Source organism: Monodelphis domestica, chromosome 6 (assembly GCF_027887165.1).
Source record: "Monodelphis domestica isolate mMonDom1 chromosome 6, mMonDom1.pri, whole genome shotgun sequence".
Lineage (NCBI taxonomy): Eukaryota > Metazoa > Chordata > Mammalia > Didelphimorphia > Didelphidae > Monodelphis > Monodelphis domestica.
This window is the reverse complement of record NC_077232.1, coordinates 79,048,713-79,070,551: the sequence shown is the minus strand read 5'-3', so window position 1 is coordinate 79,070,551 and position 21,839 is coordinate 79,048,713. Positions and strand designations below refer to the sequence as shown.

The window sequence follows — 21,839 nt, the reverse complement described above, 5'->3', positions numbered from 1 at the left end:
AAAAAAATTGTCTTTCAGTGTGTTATTGGGGTACAGTATAGAATTTCTGGCAGGTTTTATGAAACTGGAAAGACTTCAAGTAGATAAGGTGATAGATTGTACTTCTGGCATCTGAAGGTCAGCCTGGCTTAGTTGGACAAGCTCATTATTAAATGCAATGCTATAGGGCTGTGTTGGTGAACCTTTGGCATGGGTGCCATTTGTCACATGACCTGCCCCTCTGCTCAGCAGCCCAATGGAAGTGCATTCTCCTCCTGTATCTGGGATAAGGTGGGGGGGGGGGGCAGGGAGGAGGTGGAGTGGGAGGCGGCTCACATGTGGTGTGAGGGTTACAGTTTGGGCATTTGGTCTCTAAAAGATTCACCATCACCACTATAGGGTAAAGGATGCTTTCAACCACGGTATCTCATGAAAACTATTGGCATCTGTGGAGGGAATATCCACTCCAATGAATAGATCCTTGAAGAGCCAAAAGAAGAGAAAAATCACATTTTAAAAATTATAATAGGATAAAGTAGATGTGATGAGAAATTGAGGTTCATTTCCCATAGGAAATGCTGCCAGATAAGATCATGGATATAAATTGCTTGGCTAAACTGAAAGCACTTATAAATGATAGTTATTGTTGCCTAGAATGTCAGTATGACCATTATTAAAAAAGATGTGGTAAAAATTGTATTCATATTGAGAGTCACAATGAGGTAGACATTATTTTGCAGTTACATATACATGGAATAGAGATTTTTCTGAAAGATGTTCTTGAAATTTCTGTTTTATAGGCTTCCCTTTCTTCATTCACTTCCTTATAAATTAGGAGAAATATACCTGTGTTAGGTATGCTTGTTCTAGAGAATAATAAAAACCACATGGAGTATGACAAGAAAATTTTTTTGATGAATGAAACAAAATCAATTAATAGTTCTCACAGTATCACAAAATAATATTGAAACTAGTCCTGACAGTGGTAGTCAGTATGGAAAGTATCATTGTAGAGAGAAGTAAGTGAGACATAATGAGTTCCTGAATTAGCTTTGTTTCTGTGTTGTTTCAGGCAGTCAGTACTTCCAATTTTACATGAAGATAACTTCTCTATGATCCCTTTTGTCTCTGAAACTGCCCTTGCTGTGTCTGTGTCTGGTAGTCACTCAAGGCAGGTGGGCACTATAAGCATAGGGGAGAGCGGCCTTGTTTAGCTTACTGACTCCCAGAAATCTCAATGATAATTTTATACATTTTTCTCAAGATAAAATATTTCCAGTTGTACTGGAAATTTCAGTTGTCTTATTCTAAATTCTGTGGCCTCTGTCCTCAGATTTTACCTGTTAAGGAAAGTCTCATTCTTTGGCTTTAACTGTTTCATCAAAGACTTAAGTTAGATTGGCTAGGGAGGAGAGTTAGGAATGATAGATGTAAGATTCTCGTCATCCTGAGTGATTTGCCTGAATTTTGGGCAGATATTTCAGATTTGTTTATGATGATTTTTGTAGGAGAAATTTCTGCATATTGGCTTGCTTAATTTTTTTTTTTTATATAAACCCTTACCTTCCGTCTTGGAGTCAATACCGTGTATTGGCTCCAAGGCAGAAGAGTGGTAAGGGCTAGGCAATGGGGATCAAGTGACTTGCCCAGGGTCACACAGCTAGGAAGTGGCTGAGGCCGGATTTGAACCTAGGACCTCCTGTCTCTAGGCCTGGTTCTCAATCCACTGAACTACCCAGCTGCCCCCTGGCTTGCTTAATTTTAAGGGATAATTAAATAGCAGTCTCCTTGACCTGGTGATTTTTGAGTGATATTCAAGAAATACCCATTATGTGCCTGATAAACATTGTTTAGGCACTAAGACATACAAAAGTGAAACAGGCCCTGACTGTTAACTTATGTTACTTTGGGTGCCTCTCTATGAGATGCGTCTCATTTTTAGCTCTTTTGAAAATGACAACTTGGATTTGTAAGACTTTGTTGGTTGCATAGAGCTAAAGATTCTGTCTTTATTTTCTTGCCATGTAGCTTTTGTCTTGGGATCTAGTTTTGGAATAAATATCTCCATAGATAAAATTTAAATGTGGATTGACATATATTCATACATATTAAATTTTTTTTGCCTTTTGAAATTTGTTTAACTTAAAATGCAACTAAGTGTAGTTTTAGTTATCAACAAACATCACAGATTACCTTATCATTCAAAAGAAAATATGATCAAACTGATTTTTCTCCAGTGATACAAACTATTACATTGTCAGCAATAAAATAATTTTATTAAAATATATTTTCCATAATATTCAGGTTTAAAAGCTAAGATTATTTTCTATCTAGAAATTAATTACATAGTTAAATTGCTGTCATCTGACAATTCTTGCTGCAAAAGTGTATGGTCTCCTTTTCGTTTTGAGGTCCTTTCAATTTCCATTCTTAAACCTTCAGGTTTCTGGAACGGCTCTGGCCTACATGCCATGGCAACGGGGATATGGGTAGGGGCAGAAAAGAGGCCTGGGATTTGGACTTTGACAACAAACAGCTCTTTAAGACTAGCAACAAAGGGATTTGACAGAGCAGAACTGAAGATCATACCTGATGCACTGTGCTGGGGATTTTGCTGTATGGAAAAAAAAGCCTTTTCTGTGTGATGGTGATAAAGAAATGCTGGAATCTTGTGAGATGATAGAATAGAAAAGCTAAGGAAAAAAGGGACAAATAAATGGGTGTGGTCAGGGCTTCTGCAAAAGACAAGCAGTAGATGCTGTGATGTTGGAAGAGGAGGAAGATCTCATTTAGGTAAAAAGAGGTGCTTGTTGAGGTGAAATAGCTACCTGTGCTGCCCTTCCATATAAGGCCTGTGACTGCTAAGGAGAACATGAGACATTTCACTTTGTGGCTGGAGGTGAGACTAGGAATCATCCATTCATCCATGCTGTGCCTTTGTGAGCCGCAGAAGACACTGATGCGCCTGACAAGTAATATAGGGAGCAGCATTCACTGGGTGCAGTAACGTCCAAGTATGATGGCAATCCCAGATGCCACAAAAAGGGTCTGGAGACTAACTACTCTGGTTGGGAAGATGGCAGAGACCCATTTCACCCAACAGAAACCTCTTTCTGTGGTCATCCATTCTTTGTTTCTTCCCTTTAATTCCAGAGGATATGATGCTCTGTGTTTTTTTTTTTTAATGATGGTCTCTTCCCTTTGGCCTATCAGACATTCAGGTTCTATCAGACATATTCAAGTTTCCCCAGTCCTGCTCTCCACCCCCACCCCCCCCCTCCTCCTTCAGTGTTTCTCTTAGCTCTGTTCCTAGTTTAAGGGATTACCCTACCTCTCTTCTTTCACCCCCATATTTCTAAAGTGTAGTCTACTTTCTGTTTATACTTTACCTACCAGTTCTTCAGCTTCTGGAAAGGTAGGTTGGGGGCAGGTGACAGAGTGCTTCAAAAGCTAACCAAAAGAGCTTATTTTAAGTTCTAGAGTCAGGAGAGTTTATTGAATGCAAGAGTGACATGGTCAGAGCTTCTGTTTATGACGTTTACTTTTTTTAAATGAACAGCAACCACTTTTGTTGAAGTTTCAAAATTGAGATCCAGAATAGTCAAACTGCTTCATAGGTCCATCAGCAATGCATCATTGTGTCTGTCTTCCTGAAGTTTCTCTAGTTCCCACCCTCCCTCCCTCCCTTTCTTCCCTTTCCTCCTCCCTCCTCCCCAGTAATATTATATTTTTTTCCCCAATTATATATACAGTTTTTGGCATTTGTTTGCTAACGTTTTGAATCCCACATTCTCTCCCTTCCTTTCTTCCCTGAGATGATAAATAGTTTTACATTGGTGCTATTATACAAAACATTTCCATATTTGTCATGTTGTGGCAGAAGACACATTAAAAAAAATCCTGAAGAGAATAAAGGGAAGACCGGTCTGCTTTGATTTGCATTCAGACTCCATCAGTTCTTTCTCTTGAGGTAGATAGTATTTTTCATCCTAAGTCATTTGATAATGTCTTTGGTCCTTGTATCATTGAGAATAGCCAGTCATTCACAGTTATTCATCTTTCAGTATTGTTGTTGTGTTCAATTGTTCTGGTTCTGTTCATGTGCCAGTTCATATTCCAGGTTTTTCTGAAGTTCTCTGTCTCATCATTTCTTTTAGAGCACAGGAGTATTCCATACAATCATATGCCACAACTTGTTAAGTCATTCCCCAGTTGATGGACATCTCCTCAGTTTCCAGTTCTTTGCCCTCACAAGAACTGCTGTAAATATTTTTGTACAATAAGCCCTTTCCCCTTTTAAAATCTCTATGGGATATAGATAGACCAAGCAGTGGTAGTAGTATTGCTGACCTTTGGGCATAGTTACAAATTACTCTCCAGAATGGTCGGATCACTTCACAACTCTACCAACAGTGCTTTAATGTCCCAGTTTTCCCACATCCTCTCTGACATTTGTCATTTTCCTTTTCATATACAACTGTATTGGCCAATCTACTAGGTATGAGGTGGTACCTCAGAGTTGTTTTAATTTGCATTTCTCTACTCAATAGTGATTTGCAACATTTTTTTATATGACTGAAAGATTTCTTTATCTGAAAACTGCCTGTTTGTCCTTTGACCAACTATCAAAAGGGGAATGACTTGTATCCTTATTCATCACGTATTTGAAAATTGAGGCCTTTGTCAGATACTTGTTATGAATTTTCCCTTTAGCTTTATTTTCCTCCTAGTCATGGTTGTATTAATTTTGTTTGTGCAAAGGCTTTTAAATTTAATGTAGTCTAGATTATCCATTTTATATCTTGTAGTGCTTTCTATTGCTTTATCCATAGATCTGTTATTTTATGACATGTTCTCCTTATGATACTTTTCTTTATGTTTATGTATCTTTTAAAAAAATGAATATTTTCTTTAATTATATATAGAAACAATTTTGCATAATTATTTTCTGAAATTTCTCAAATCAGATTTTTTTTCACTCTCCCCCTTTCAGAAGCAGTAAATAGTCTGATATATATTATATCAGAACTTTTATACAATACATATTTCCATTTTCCCCATGCAATGAGAGAAGACTCATATCACACATACAACAAAAAACTATAAAGGAAATAATGTGAAGGATGGTGTGCTTTGATCTGAAGTCAGATTCCAACAGTTTTTTTCTTTGGCTGTGGATAGTGTTAAAAAAAATTGTTTAAAAAATTTTTTTAAATTTTATTGCGACTTCTTTGTAGTTATCTTTGAACCTTGTTTTGCTGATAATAGTTTAGTCCTTCACAATTGATCATCATACAATACTTTTGTTATTGTATACAGTGTTCTCTTATTTCTGCTCACTTCATTTTGCATCAGTTCATTGAAGTCTTTCTATGTTTTTCTGAATTCATCCTGTTCATTATTACTTAATGTCATCATGTACCCATTTTGGCCATATCTTAGTGTGAGATATTGGTCTGTGCCTAATTTTGCTATATTGTTTTCTAGTTTTTCAGTCTTTTAAAAACAATCAAATAATGAATTCTTTAAAATTTTTTTCTATTTTTTTATTTTTAACCCTTTCTGTCTTAATAACAATTCTAAGATAGAAGTGTAAGGACTAGGCAATGGGGGTTAAATGATTTTCTGAGAGTCACACAGCTAGGAAATATTCGAGGGCAGATTTGAACTCAGCACCTCCTGTCTCCAGGCCTGACACTCAGGCCACTCGGCCACCTAGCTGCCCCTAAGACTTGGTACTTCTTTATATTTCCTATTCCTGTTTTAGACAACTCTTCCTTATAATGTATTGTAGTTGCCACTGATTCTCATGTAGGAAAAAAGTCTCCCTTTGTAAAAATAATTCTTTCTAGTTGTCCATTAATATTTTTCTCTTCCCCAGTTTCTTCGGATATGTGCTGATCTCTTTCGTCTGGTCCCTTTCCTGGTCTTTATTGTGGTCCCATTCATGGAGTTCCTGCTTCCAATTGCTGTTAAGCTCTTCCCAAATATGCTACCATCAACATTTGAAACACAGTCCATAAAGGTAACAGTAAAACATAGTCAAATGAGCTGGCTTATAAATGATTTTTAAATTGTTTAAAATAGCCTTGCAGTTCACAATCATATTTCAGATGTTGACCATAGTTGTCAATTTGAAAACTTTGGGTTATTTTTATATTGCAGTGCTATTCTATTTTAAATAAAATAAAACGTGTGTGTGTGTGTGTGTGTGTGTGTGTGTGTGTGTGTGTGTGTGTGTGATTTGTATTCCAAAATAAAATAAAGGGGAGCCATTTTGTTTCTTTGGAGCCAGTCAGCCATAATGAAATAGTCCATTTCTGCTAATGAAATGGTAGCTTCATTGTTTCCGCACATTCATAATGGACATTCTCCAGTGAGGAGACATGGATGTGATGGTTACTCTTGAGGAGGATAAACAGGGCAATGATCAGAATTAATACATATTTCCTGGATGGGACTTTGTGAGCAAAAGCTTCCTTTTTTTTTTTTCCTAGGAGGAGAAATTGAAGAAAGAATTGAGAGTAAAACTTGAAGTGGCTAAATTTCTTCAAGACACAATTGAGGAAATGGCGTTAAAAAACAAAGCTGCCAAAGGAAGTGCTACAGAAGACTTTTCAAAATTTTTTCAAAAGGTGACTGATGGTTTTTCAGGTGTCTGACTTTATGCATTTCAAGCTATTTAGTTAAGGAATTTAAAATAGTTCTGAATTTTTGTAGTGTTATCCAAAAATTTTCTTTTTAAAATTGTTTTGGACATTCATTGGAAGGAATGTTTTGTGATGAAATTTATTCATGTCTCTAAAACTTAAGCCTTGATGAAATAGCATTAGACAGAGAAGCAAATGACTTGTGTTGTTGTCTTAGTTTTGCTATAGTATAGTCTTAAAGCTACAGACAAGTCATTTCTCCTTTTGGTGAGTTTTTAGTTTCCTCATTTGTAAATTAGAGGTAATAATCCCAACTGTTTGGGATTTATGTTTATGCAAAAACACAATTTGCTAATGGGTTAAAAAATTATGAAGTTACTACAGTTTTCTCAGCCAAATATTTTTAGTCAATTTAATTCGGCACTAGGTTAAGCTCTAATCTACAGGAATGCCTTGTACAATCAGGGATAAACTTCCCCATTTGTAAGAAGAGAAGAATGTCTACTCAGTCTAGTGCATGAACTTCTGAGGCCCCACAGCACAGTGGAAAAGAGACTTACCTGAGAATGAGTAGAAAAGCTAGAGCCATCCCTTTTGGCTCCTAGGCCAGGATGCCTCCCCACATGTGCTTTTTTATCCACCCCTCCAAAGCCCAAACAAAGAATATTTGTTTTCTTGCCTTCTTGACTCAAGTGCAATGATAACAAAAGCCAAGCAAGAAGAGGCTTTGATTAGAATTAGTGCAGGGATAGAGCTGTAATGTACTTTTTATTAGTCTCTTTGAGAGGTAGAATAACTACATTTTGATCTGAGATGATATTCCTTTTCAAATATGCAACTAAGAGTTTAAGTACGTTTTTTAGAGATAAAAATGGGAGAAATTTTTAGAGTGGGAAGAGATTGTCTTTTCCAAGGAAAGAGAAGACCAGAGAAGAGACTTGCTCAATTAGAGACATGCTCTCAGAGCCAGAATTAGAACCAGGGGTTTCGATGTCCTCCCTCGTGCTCTTTGCAGCAAATTCCACACAGTGAAGAACTGGGACAGTCACGTATCCAGAACAGACACCACTAAGTCCATACACTAATGCTCTTGCATTTTGTTAGTGGGATTTATTCTACTTTTAGGTACAGTTCAGGTAAAGCTGGTTAAGTGGCTTGATTCTTCAAAGCAGATGGAAAGATGGTGAGGCTATTTTTTTGGTGGCACATTGACAGAGCCCAGACTGATGGGAGGACCTGTTAGGAAAGAGGCATGAAAAGGACAGGATGGTGCCACAAAAGTCAGCCATTTCCCATTGTAGCAAAGAACCCACCATGCTAGCTGTTAAATGGGACCAGCCTATTTCAGAGCTGACTAGAACTGGATTGTTCTATTACAAGTCACATTTTCTATAGAAACCCAGGAGAGGTGAAATTACTTATCTAAGGTCAGAAAATTAGCTATTAATAAAGCTCGAGCAAGAATCCCGATCACCTTTGTTTCCCCACTTATGTGGAAGGTACAATGCTAGGGGCTAGAGGCCAAGGACAGAGGGACCCTGCCCTGCCCTCCAAGGGTGCAGGCTGAAATGGGAGAGAGTACGGGTACAAGTCACGTGAGAAAGGAGTAAATGCCAATAACTAGGGCAATCATGAAATGCTTCTCTTAGGTTTTAACTGACTTGAAGCAAGCTGGGGATTCCAGGGAATAAGGAAAGGGAATACATGGTAGGCCTGGGGAGTGGGGCAGCCTGGGCTAAGGAATGGATCTGGGAGCTGGTATTCTGAGAATGGGAAATGGGAAGTGGGGTGGAACTGGACTGTCACGTGGGAAGAGGAGTGACAGAGCTGCCGAGATGGGTCTTGGGCAAGGAAGTGACTTTTGGACACTTAAGACTTGGCCTGTGCTTTTGGACACTCTCAAGCACATTGTAGTAACAGTATTGATTCTGAGATGGAAGGTAAGATTAAAAAAAAAAGAATCAACACTATGCATTCTAAGGTTCTGAGCAGTAACAACTAGGCAATGGGGATTAAGTGACTTGCCCTGGGTCACACAGCTAGAAAGTGTCTGAGTTCAGATTTGAACCCAGGACCCCTGAGCCACCCAGCAGCCCCTTCTGGAAGATATTGATGCAGAACCCACCTGGCCTTGGAATTTCCTTGTCCCCAGACTCATTTGTGCAGCATTAGCAATTGTCAAATTTAAAATTCCCTCTATTAAGTTTCATTTTGATAGGCCTTTGGTTTCATGCAAAAGAACAAGTTATCTGTAATCACTGTCTGAAGACTTTAACTTCATTTTAGTATATGAAATTTTAGCTTTTTGATAGTAAAAAAAATTATTTCTAGACAAAAAAAATATTACTTGTATTTTACATTATCAGCCTTGATTCTCAAGCCTTTCTCCCATCCATGATCCTCCTCATAATCTCAGAATAAATTCACACTCATTGATAAATTGCTAGCTTTGCTCTAGAAATGTTAACCTGGAGAAATGTTTCTGGATGCCAAATAAGTTTCTTATCATTCATAAAAAAGAAAAAGTCTTTAAAAGATAGGTGTCATATATTTAGAGAGTTTGAACTTCTAAGAGTTAATTCTCTTTACACATTTGAAGTGTAGTTTTAGGGAAGAAGGATTTATCTCTGTTATTTTGGTCCCAGAAGATAGCAATAGGAGAAATGGATAGAGGCTACAGAGGGACAAATTTTGTCCAATATGAGAAAGAAATAACAGTTAGGTCATTTTAAAATGGAATAGGTTTGGGGGAGGGATGTGGTAAAAGCAGTGCCCATTTAGTGCCAGATTAGACAAGATGCCTTAAGGCCTTTCTAGCTCCAAGGTGCTAGAAAGTCTGGGAAGTCTGTGATGGAACCCTAGTGTAGGTTCCTGGGATTTTGCTCCATGGGGCTGCAGATCCTACATGTGAAGGGAAGATGGGGTTCCTGGCCGTGCTCTGAGTCTCATTGATTTGTGTGAGGCCCAGAGGAGAGCTTTTGTCTCCTGTTTGCTTTCCAGATACGAGAGACTGGGGAGAGGCCCACCAATGAGGAGATCCTGCGCTTCTCCAAACTGTTTGAGGATGAGCTGACTCTGGACAACCTGACCAGGCCGCAACTGGTGGCTCTCTGCAAACTGTTGGAGCTACAGTCAATCGGGACAAACAACTTTTTACGCTTTCAGTTAATCATGAGGCTGAGGTCAATGAAAGCAGATGACAAGGTTGGTAGGCATGAGAGCTGAGTGAGCTGATAGAAAAACTGGCAGTGGCACTGCCTATTATTTTTTTGCAAGGGCCTTTTTGGTAGCAGAGTTTTTACTTAGAATTCTAGCACTTTCCTGCCGATTTGTAAAAGGGAATAGAAGCTCTGGGAGTTGGTAAATTTTTTTCCTTTTGAAGGAAGAAAGTTTAAACTGAAATATATAGGGTGTTAAAAAAGTTTTAGTGCAGATTTAAGCTTTAATAACTTCAAAAGTAATAAATGTTAGAGAATTGCTAAGAAAATATTTTTAAAATTATTCAAATTGATTTTACATTTAGCTCTGTGAATTTTGAAAAACAAATTTTTTATTTTAAGAAGATGGTGCACTTTTAAATTTCACATTTCATGTTTGAGTCTCTTAGACTAGTGGATTTGTAGAAGTTCACTTGCTCGGCCACCTCAGTCACCCAGTATATTTCTGTTAGACTTTTTCTCCTTAGGTTCTATCAGAATTGACATGTCTGCTTGGATGACCATAGGGTCAAAATCAAAATAAAAAACAAATGCAGTTTTTCCAGGCCTGGAGCAGCAGCTCCTGAAGGTTTTTATAAATTTAGAAATTTGAGCAGAGTCACGTACAGCACCAGATGGTCGTGATTTTGAGTTTTAGTAAGACGTTACCAATGTTTTTTAAAAAAATTTAAATCATTAATTTTGAAAATGTTTTTGTAAGTTTGTGGCATTTATGCTTCTGAAGTTATTGAAGTTTAAGATTACACTATGACTTTTGAGACCCCCTGTATTTTGGTTTTAGGATCTACCAAGAGATCTTTTCTTTAATTTTTCATGTCTCAGTCTGAGTATTAAATCTAATCCATCTAGAAATGAGATTGAGCTTTGATTGAGCTGCTCCTCTATCACTCAGATTATTGCATAAGGTTTAGGATTGCAGTAGCCAGCCAGTCCCCTACTAGCCAGAGGCAGGAGACATTGGCATAGCTTTTTGCAGAGCTGCTGTGGCATCTGCTTGTTAACTAATGACAAACCTTGGCACACCCAAACACTAGCCATTCTTTGTCTCCTGCAGTGCAGACATCATTGTTTCTTGAGTGTGGGTGGAATATCATGAGTTTTCTAAATCTTAAAATCTTTGTTTTGGAAATAGGGAACCCAAAAGGGAGTCATGAAGAAAGCTTTTTTTTTCCTTATGACCAGTGAAGAAAATTACCAGTTTTTCCTCTTGTTTCCATACTGATATTTTTCTCTAGCAGAAATTCTTAACTTGGGAGCAGTCAACTTGTTTTCTTAATGTCTTGATAGCTGTATTTTTAAAAAATGGGTTTCCTTTGTAATCTTCTGAATCTTATTTTGTGCATTTATGAACAATACTCTGAGAAGGAGTCCCTACCCTTCCCTGGAGTGGCCTGGGCCTTGGTTCTGAGCCTGGACTCTGCTCCTGGCTTTAGTCCTATGATTTGGACATGTCCTTTCTCCTCTCATAGTCTTGCATTCATTTTCAAATGAGAGGATTGGACTAGGTGATATATAAGGGTCCTTACAGCCCAGAGCTCATGACGCTTTCTCAAAATGCCAGCTAGGCTTATCAGATATCCTGTACGTTTCACATAAACTTTCTTCCTTGAAATTCAGAAAACTCAGATCCCTAGAGCTTCAATTCTAAGTAAAAATCACTTCATAATTTCTCAACAATTAATTCAGTTGTCATAGTACTGGAAGACTTATTTATTCTACTAGGTTTTTTTTTTAATAACTCTTACCTTCTGTCTTAGGATCAATATTAAGTATTGATTCCAAGGCAGAAGCATGGTAAGGCTAGACACTTAAGTTAAGTGACTTCCTCAGGATCACACAGCTAGGAAGTGTCTGAGGCTAGATTTAAATTATTTTTTTCCTCCTTTATTTTATTTCAGTGACACATTTACACATAAATTTTCCCAAGATTCCATGATTCATGTTGTTTTCCTCCTCTCTTCCTCCCCCTCCCAGAGCTGACAAGCAAGTCCACTGTATTATACATGTATTTATCACTCAAAACTTGTTTCCATATTTTTCATTTTTTGTGAGAGTAATCTTATAAGACAAAAACCCCAGCTGAGGCCAGATTTAAACCTAGGACCTCCTGTCTTTAGGCCTAGCTCTATCCCCTGAGCCACCTAGCTGCCCCTCCACTAATTCTAAAGCTTTCCCTTACGCGCCTGTTCCACTTAGAGTATAAAAACTCTGCATGTTTACAGCTATCGGTGGAGAAATAGGGTGCTGGACTTAGGATCAGGGAGACACCTTTAGATCCAGCGTCTGGGAGGTGCATCCATTGTGGTCGACAGTGGGCAAGTCATTCAACCTTTCTCAGATTCCAGTTCTTCATTTGTAAAACTGGGATAAAAATACTTGGATTTTTTACCTGTTTACAGGGTTCTTTTCAGGATCAGTTGAGATAAATGTAAACTGTTATTCATAGTGAAATGCCCTCTATAAATGTTTGTTATTCCAGTTGTGCCATTCTGGAGACTTAGTCTAGATCAGTGGTATCAAACAGATTAAAATTTAATTGGAAAATACTTACAAAATAAGTATCAATTTAATAGAATATAGATAATATGAACATATGCTTTTCTAGGCCAGTATGTGGCCCACAGAGTTCTCATGTATCATTTAGGGGCCCCAGTTTCTGTTTGAATTTCACATTAAAGGTCTAGATTTCAGCAACTTTACTTACTATTTTTGTTTATTTACTATTTTGAGGGGAAAACCCTTCTACTGAAGTCTTCCTCCATACCTACCGTGGCTTAGAGGCAAGCTAGGATTCTTCCAGGGCTCTGCAAGCTCTAGCCGTTTCTACCAAGATGAAAAGGCTTTGAGGATGGACTGTGTCCACATGTTCGAGGGTACGCACACATACATATACCCACACATGATTTTAAAAATTTTCATGGGTGTTTGTTTATTTAAATAATCTTTTTTTTTAACACTAGATATAGTAATATTATGACATGATAGCAGCCCCTAGTGGCTGTTATCTAAAAAAAAAGAAATGGAAAAGCTGGAACTCTTTATTCTAATAGGCTCTATATAAAATAGAAAATTACATGTACTTCCTGCCCAGTGGGCTTCTAGTACAGCTCAGATTTGCTTACATCTATCTAGTGTTTTACAGTGTGTTCTATATATATATGCATTTTTAAACCCTTACCTTCCATTTTAGAATCAATATTCTGTATTGGTTCCGAGACAGAAGAGTGGTAAGGGCTAGGCAATGGGGGTCAACTGTCTTAACCAGAGTCACATATCACATAGCTAGGAAGTTTCTGAGGTCAGATTTGAACCCAGGACCTCCGGTCTCTGGGTCTGACTCAATCCACTTAGCCACCCAGCTGTCCACGGTGTGTTCTTTTTAAAACAGCTCTGTGATAATCCATGATTGAAGAAGAAAGTAAGCCGCCTGAGAAGTGACCTGCCCATAGACACCCTAGTAGTAAATGGCAGATTTGCAATATAAACTCAGCTCTTAACAAGCTTTACTTGCCATACTATGGAAACTGATTGGAGAGTAAAAACCAAGTCCATAGATGGGCAGCACAGACACAGGGAGCTTCTGGGCTCTTGACTTCCCAGCTTGGTGTACACTTTAAGAAATGATCACCTTGGCTCCTGTTACACTTCTTCATGCTCCTCACTTCTGTTTGTCTGTATTTTATTTAACTAGACTAATAGACCACCCAAATCTACCAGCAGGAAATGTCAGCGATTCTCCACAAACAGGTTCTTTTGAAAATTAGTCAAAAGATAGTTGAAAGGAAATAAAAAGTAGAATATTTTAGTCCCACTTCTGGAATTTTAAACCTTCCAGATGCTCTTTTAGGACTGTACATTGCTCCCATATTCATTTTTCAAGGTCTTTACTTGTTCTCTTAATTCATTGGCCCATCTTGCTCATAGCATTTAATGCCTCCTCCCAGCTTTTTTTTTTTTTTAAATCCTTAATTTCTGCAAGGGATAGGCAAATGAGGTTATATGACTTGCTTAGGGTCATGGAGCTAGGAAATACCTGAGGCCAGATTTGAACCCAGGTCCTCTGGGTTCTGCTCTCCACTATGCTGCCCAGCTACCCTTCCCCTTAGCCTTTTAAGTCTCTTGGGCTTCTGTAGAAGAGTGCAATGTCCTTATCCTCCCTTTCTGGTACCAGCTGGCTTAACTCTTCCCTTTTGTTTATCCTTTACTTCTCCCCTGTCACTGATTTACTCTCAAAGGGTTGGCCTGGGCTCTGTGTGCTCTGGTTTTTTCCCCTTTGTAGATCTTATTTCCTTGTTTTCCCTTTTCTCCACCTTTCTCTGAGGTTCTTGTTGCTTTCACTCAAACAAAAAAAAAATGGTAACCCCCAAATTGGGATGTGTTTGCCCTAGAACCATGTTTTGTTGCTGCCTCTCAAAAGATTAGACAGATTTGGATTTGAGACAAATAGCTTGTAATCTGGAGTTTACTAATCAGTTGGGTTAATCATAGCTAGAAAAATCTCATTAGTTATTTCTGAAAAACCCACGTTTTTGAGTTTGTTAAGCTCTATTTTATTTTATAGCTCATTTCTGAGGAAGGAGTTGATAGTCTGAATGTTAAGGAACTGCAGGCTGCTTGTCGGGCCCGAGGTATGAGAGCTTTGGGAGTCACAGAAGAACGTCTTAGGGAACAACTTAAACAGGTGAGTGACAAACCTTATTGTGTGTGCGCAGCATGAGGAGTTTATGAATTTTATGTGGATTGAATTGGGGGTGTACTAGATAATATGCGGGCTATTTTTGAGAGTCACAAAGTGACTAAGAAACCAATCGAGAGTACCTTTCGGCTTGATAACTAATCCCAACCTTGTGACTTCTGGCAAACTCATCAGTTGTGGATGTAGGGTGCAGCATGGATTGGGATAATTACTTAGTGTTAGAGCTGCTCCTTTGAAGTGGACAGTTTTGGATGCATTTTCATTGACTATTTTGGCATTTCTCAAATTGTTTTCAGAACTTATAGACTCAGTGGTCCTCCAGAGTCTAAGGACATAGTGCCTCAGAGATAAGGTGGGGGAGAATAAAGGGAAATTCAGATTGTAAAAGAAGAGTCTTTATGCTGAAGAAATTCCCTTAGAGTTATATATATTTTAAAGGGAATGATATTGCTCTTATTCTTTTGATTGTCATCATGTGACTTATTCAAGATTCCTTGTAACAGTTTCAGAAATTCTAGTCTATTGTTTGGGCCAGAAGAAAGAGAAATGAATATAGTCAGTACATAATTCCTGAAACTTAAAGCCTCACTATCTGATGGCATTGCTAATTAGTAAATTGAATTTGATTTCATGTGAGGCCTTCTGGATGAGTACTGTTCAAGCAGAAGCAATCTTTATATCCATAGATATTGTAACTAGTTGCTAAGTAATCAAGAATTGATCTTATTTTTCTAGGAAAGGAATGAGGTAATCTTTTGATTTAGTCAGGCTAGGAATTTGATCCCCATTCTGTCTGTGCAGAAACAGAGATTGGGACATTTTTCCATGGGCTCCCTTGCCAGGTGGTGGTGTGTGTGGTTCTCTTACATGTCGGTTTTTCTTTGAGTGATTCTGTGCCCTGAGTCCTGTGATGCGGGCACATCGCCACCCTCAGATCCTGAGCCCCCCTGGCTTATGGTGTTCTCCATCTCTTTCCCAGACTATCTGCCTGCTGTGCAGAAGACTTGTCATGTGCCATGGATAGTTTTTCATTACGTGACTTAATTTTTCCACTCATATGTTTAGGATTTCTTATGCCATTTTTTGCATGCCAACTATTGTTCACAATATTGTGTAGCTAGCTTTCTTCCACCCCATGTCTCTCCTTTGCCTTTTGCACGACCTATAATTTATATTCTTATATGGAGATGATAGGATTTCATTATTTATAGCATCCCCACCAGAATATTGATGGATTTAAAGTGCAGCAGCATATTTCAAAATTCAACCTAGTCTGCTATTACTGTCCCAGGCAAAACTCAGTTTCTTCCTCTCCCCTCTAAGGACTTTGCCTCATACTTTATTGAGAAATGGAGGTTGTGTGCTTTGACCTCCTTCCCCTTTTCTCTGTCTCTTCATCTCAGAATCCATTGACATCCCACCCTGATTCTTTCTCCTTTTATCCCAGGCTTTGCTTTGCTGATGAGATGGCCCTTCTCCTTGCTTAAACTAGCCTATCTACATGTGTAGTTTCTCATCATTTTCCATCTTCTCTATCAGATTGATTCCTCAGTCATTACATCGTGTCTTTTCTTGTATGTTCCTTTTCTACTGCTTTCAGACATTCCCAAAGCTCCTTCATCTTTTTTAATAAACAAACAAAAAACAACAACCACCAAAAAACCCTTACCTTCTGTCTTAGAATCAATACTGTGCATTGGTTTCAAGACAGGAGAGTGGTAAGGGCTATGCAATGGGGGTTAAATGATTTGTCCAGGGTCACACAGCTAGGAAGTATCTGAGGTCAGATTTGAACCCAGGACCTCCCGTTTCTGGGCCTGGCTCTCCATCCACTGAGCCACCCAGCTGCCCCCTGAAAACTGTTTTTATATGTAATTGGGGGATAATAAAATAAAATTTAATAAAAAATCTTCCCTAGATCATTCTATCTCCTCAAACTACCATCTCTGAGATCTTGAAAATTGGTTCCTCTGTGCTTTCAATATCATGATCTCTCCTCCATAGTTTTTATTCTTTTTATGTATGCCTTTAATTTGGTATTCCCATTTTTCGTGACTTCATCTATCGCAACTTTATGTACCATTAAGAATCTACTCATCTGGATATATTATTTTTGCCTAGTCCCATGATCTCATCAGTATAGGGAGTTCCCTGATGGGTAAACACCATCTGTCAGTACAGATCTGCCCCTGCTCTGTATAACTGCAGTCAGAGAGAGTTGCTTAGGGCATCAGTGTGCCACAGTATGGCCAATGTGTGTAAGAGGTGGATGTCTTGACTTCCAGGCTGTCCTGTCCCCTGTGAGCCACTCTGCCTCTTCTGGATGACTGCAAGCCAGACACTGAGGAGTAGTTGTATCAGGCAATACCATTTTAGTAGTAATAATGTAAAAACAAAGGCAAATATAGGACCTGGACTCGGGCTTTTTGATTTCAAATCTAATGCTCTTTCCCTCTCGCCTCTCATGGGGCTTCTGAGTTCCAGGCTGCTGCCCTTTGGGCTACATGCCTCTCATTGGCAGCTCTCAGCCGAGGAGCAGAAATCCTGAACCCACTCCAGTTCAGGCTCTTTATTGTCACAGCCTTCCTTTTTTGACCTGTTCTAATAAACTTTCAGGGCTTCAGAGAAATGTTTAATAGCCTCTAAAAGTCTGGGGAATCTTCCCTTTTCAAGGAAAGTGGTTCCTGTTCCTATACTGGTCAGATTTCATTCAGAATATCATGTCTATTTTTGGACTGATTGATAAGTTATAATTTTGTTTAGAAAAGAGTGATAAGGATAGCAGAAGGAGAGAGAACTTGAACCTGCCCTAAAACTTTCTGTTGAAGGACGTCTGTGGCAGGAGGCCGTTGTTACCCTCCTCAAGTGTTTGATGCGTTTAGAGATGGAAGGGCCCTTAGAGATTATATAGTCCAAACTCCCTCATTTTATAGACGAGGAAAAATGACCTAGAGCAGTGATGGTGAACCTTTCAAGTGCCCAGACTGTACCCTCACACTGCATGTGAGCCCCTTTATCCCAGACAGGGGAGGGAGGAAGCACTCCCATTGGGCTGCTGAGCAGAGGGGCGGTGATGTGAGTAATGTTCTCAGGCACACATGGAGAGGGGGAGGGGAGCAGCCCTCACCTGCACACATGCCATAGGGTCACCAACACTCGCCTAGAGAGATTTAAGTGATTTGCCTTATTAGATAGTAGTTAATGGATTTGAAACCCAGATTCCTTTATTCCAGAATCCAGCACCCTGTCCAGTATGCCACACTGCCAATTTAAAGTAGTATCTAAGGTGAAAATGAGAGTTATTCCGTCTGATCTTGAATCTGATAGAACCACACCATACTGTGAATGTGAATTATCATTGGGAGTAAATTCAAAACAAAACATATTTCCAAAAATCTAAAATTTTGAATTGCAGTGGTTAGACCTACATCTGAACCAAGAGATCCCTACTTCGTTACTTCTTTTATCCAGAGCTATGTATCTTCCTGATACTCTGTCACCAGAGGATCAGCTGAAAACCACTTTACAGACCCTTCCCGAGAGTGTGGTAAGTACGACATCCCTAATGCAGCTTTTCTTTTGATAGAGAATATATTTTAATCTTAGTCTTTTTTCCCTGAATCTATAAATTTCCATAAATCATTGCATCATTATGATAATAAATAGCCACCCCAGTACAAATAAAGGCTTGTTTCTCACCAGCCCCCTGCCATTGGCAGTAGCAGTAGCAGAACTTTGATTCTGGGAAGGCCACTAGCCCAAAGGAAGCAATAAAGTCTGAACCAAGCCCTGGTCCAGACCTCCTAGAAGGAAATGGTTAATAATGTTTCTAGGTAGAATGTGTTAAATGGGTGGTACTAGCAGGGAAGAGCCATCTCCTTGTTAATAAGAATCAGATACAGAATATAATTTTTCCTTGTTGATTCTTATACAAATTGGGCAACATTGCCAAATACTCTTAAAGAATCTTCCCCCATGCAGTCTGTAAATACAGAAGGACCTGACATAAAATCAGATCCTCTAGGATATTGCCTTGTATGTTTTTGACTCTTTAGAAAATTTCCAGTTTTAGACTTTGACATTTTCTTTGCATAGCCGCAGGAAGGAAGAAAATGTAGGATTGTTTAAAAATTGGCATATGGTGTTTTGAGGGAAAATTGATTTCTTATGTTATTCCTTTTACAGGCCAAAGAAGTTCAAGTCAAAGCTGCTGAGGTTGAAGGTGATAAAGTGGACAATAAAGCAAAGCTGGAAGCTACTCTAATGGAAGAAGCTGCCATTAGACAAGAAATTAAAGAGAAGAAAGAGCAAGAAAGGTTGACTGAAGCTGCTGAGAAGGCCAAAGAAGTTGTCCAGGTGGAAACAGCTGTAAAGGTGCTTTTTGTATTTGCATATACAATGGTAGAGGCTCAGTGGATAGATAGAAAGCCTGGTTTAGAGATGGAATTGGGTTTAAATCTGACATTAAGGTCCTTGACATGTTTCCATTTACTTAATCTAGTGATTCCTTTGAAAGATAATGATTCATATGTATTTGGATAATATGAATAGAGATAATGGCATTTTGGGGCAAACTGAAAATAAAATTTCAACAACATTTAAAAGTTCTATTATCTTCCTTTTCAACCTCTCAGGTCTCTCCCAAAAATTGTTTTCAAAGGTACTTTGTTTTTACTTTATCTGAATTTTTGTCCCTCATTATGACCATTAGACCCTTTTACCATTCTTTGCTCTTTTTTTCATTGTCTTTACTCTAGCTTCATTTGTCTCCATCTGATCCCACAGATTTTAATGATTCATTGGCTCTACCCCCCCCCACTAGACTACTTCAACCTCTCTACCTTCAATTGTTTCCATCCCCTAATCCTCATCCCTACATTGTTCTTATCATCTGATTCCTCCATTTCTAATTAGGAGCTGCTGAGCATCACTAGAGAATTTTAGGAACTAGAACTTTGTCATCTTTTGCATATTCTCCACTACAAATTGGCAGTGCATAACCTTAATTTAGTCCTGTGTCTATGTAGTAATTTATATAGCAATATAGTAATTTAACAGATCTTTTACTGTTCTCTCATTTCCCAGAGCAGCTCTACTATACCTTTTTCTCATTCCTGAATCCAGCGTTAGCCCACTTCTCACTAGTCCCAGTAGTTGGCATACAAGGGTCAGATAGTAAATATTTTAAGCTTTATGGACTAAGAAACAAAATCAAGGATAATGGATAGATATTTGTTTGACAAGAGAGAAAACAAAATGTCCCTCAACTTTTTATTGAGGAATTAAAAATATAATAATACTAATTGAATATAATTTTATCATAATAGAAGTTTGCTAATGAGAAGAATAGAATTCTTTTTGAGGGGATAACATTTTGTGTAATTGGGTTTCAAAGTTAGTATTCCCTATCATCAAAATTGATTGTAAATGTTTATCTTTTAATGCTGATCTGTAATGAGGTTTTAGATATTTCATCTTTGGAAATCTTCACAAAGATAAGTACTGCTAAATACTGATATTAGTTCATGAACATATGATTTTAATTGAACATATTCATAGCCTGGAAGGCATTTGTAGAATTCTCTTAGGTTCTTTTGTTGTTTACCTTTTAGCATGTTATTACATTACAGATTACTCATTTTCATTTGAAGGTTAGGTGGAAACTCCTCAATTGCAAGGTTAAATGGATTTTGAAATATCAAAATTATTTTTACACTTGCATCAAAGTCCAAAGGACACTGCTGGAACTGTAGTTTGAGCTCAGAAAATAAATCTGATGTAGATTTGTTTGAGAATGGAGCTCATTTTGTTTTGGTTTTTGACAGCATAAGAAGTGTATAAAGTAGTCTGACATTACTTGTGATTCAAACAGTGTTAGCTGCCTTTTAATTAACTTGATTACAGTATAAGTTTCACATATAAGCACTGTTTTGCCTTATTTTATTATTTAAACAATTAAAGCAATTTTAATAACAAATTTCCACATGGGTTTTCTGAAATTATTTCTGAAATAATCCAAATTTTCTCTCTCCTTTTTTCCCTTCTCCTAGAGCTGGCAAGCATTTAATCTGGTTTATATGTCTATTTGCCTTGTTATTTTAGATTGAATTAATTAAAAAACATTGTCTGCTGCAAAAGCTAATTTCCAAGCTAATTCAGTGTTCAGTATTAGTAGTTGAAGGCAGTTTTTTATTCAAAAAAATTTCAGTCTTAGTCCTAAGTCAAAAAATCATAGTAAAACTTTTATTATCCTTTCTCATTTTCTTGTTTTGACATGATAGTTTTGTACGAGTAATAAAAAAATTAAAATGTCACAGGGCTGTGGCCCTGTAAACACTGTCGACTTAGAGCTGCATCACTGTGATGTGTGTGCACTGAGTATAGGGGTGAAGTGATGAGGGCATCACATATGGCCTCTGTCCTAACTACTGAGTTCTGCCTTTGTAGCACAAAAGCATCTATAGACAAAAGGAAAGCAACTGTTTCAATAGAGCTTTATTTTAAGTGTAAATACTATTCTTTTGTTCATGTGCTGTTCAGTGACAGGCTTGTGGTCATAATTTATTGACTCTGGTCAAACCTTTTAACTTTGCTGAGAAGATGGAAATCACCTGATAGTAACATCCTCAGTTCCCCTTTTCATTCTTCAAATCTCAACACCATCATCTGTTTTCTTTTCCTTCCCTGCAGTCAGAAAGAAGCATTCTTCCATTATTAAACAAATATCCCTGGGCCCTTAATTCCATTCCTTATTCCTTTGGTGGAGCTGTAGTGTCTAGCACCTTCCATCTTACCATGCAGATGTTTCCAATCTAGAATTCCTTGACCTTTCTGTCTCAGACCGCTACTATTCTATCTTTACTACCTCTTACTGCCTAACTTCTGAAAAAATCTCTTACATGTCTAACTCCTCTGTTTCAATAACTTCTCTTCAACTTCTTACAATTTGACTTGTGTTTCTACTATTCTCTTGGAGCTCTCTTTGAAAAGATAACCAAATCCACTAGCCTTTTTTTCTTAGGCTTTCAGCAACATTTGTCATTGGTGGACCACCTTGCCTTCTAGATAACTTTCTTCTTTTTTTTAGCTTCTGAGACATCATATTTTTTAGATTCTTCTTAGATTTTTAACTACTTCCTCTGAGAACTCTCTTCAGTCTCTTCTTCTACTTCTCACCTCTTAATGTGGTTATTTCCCTGAATGTCTGTCCTCAATGTTCATCTTTTCTCTCTAAATATTTTCTCATAGTAATTTCATGCATTCTCATAATTTTCCTTCTACTTTACATAGATGACT

At 38.0% G+C, this 21,839-nt stretch overlaps 1 protein-coding gene across 9 annotated transcripts in view; it reads left to right on the top strand.

Annotated features, from left to right (window-relative positions):
- LETM1 (leucine zipper and EF-hand containing transmembrane protein 1) overlaps window positions 1-21,839 on the top strand; it is an 80,970-nt gene that overhangs the window by 40,616 nt on the left and 18,515 nt on the right. For all 9 annotated transcript variants that reach the window (XM_056802302.1, XM_056802301.1, XM_007496857.2 and 6 more), the window contains 6 exons: window positions 5,861-6,004; window positions 6,477-6,614; window positions 9,630-9,833; window positions 14,409-14,528; window positions 17,959-18,090; window positions 18,729-18,917. In XM_056802302.1, the coding sequence (XP_056658280.1) occupies window positions 5,861-6,004; window positions 6,477-6,614; window positions 9,630-9,833; window positions 14,409-14,528; window positions 17,959-18,090; window positions 18,729-18,917 (927 nt within the window). The remainder of the gene's footprint in view (window positions 1-5,860; window positions 6,005-6,476; window positions 6,615-9,629; window positions 9,834-14,408; window positions 14,529-17,958; window positions 18,091-18,728; window positions 18,918-21,839) is intronic.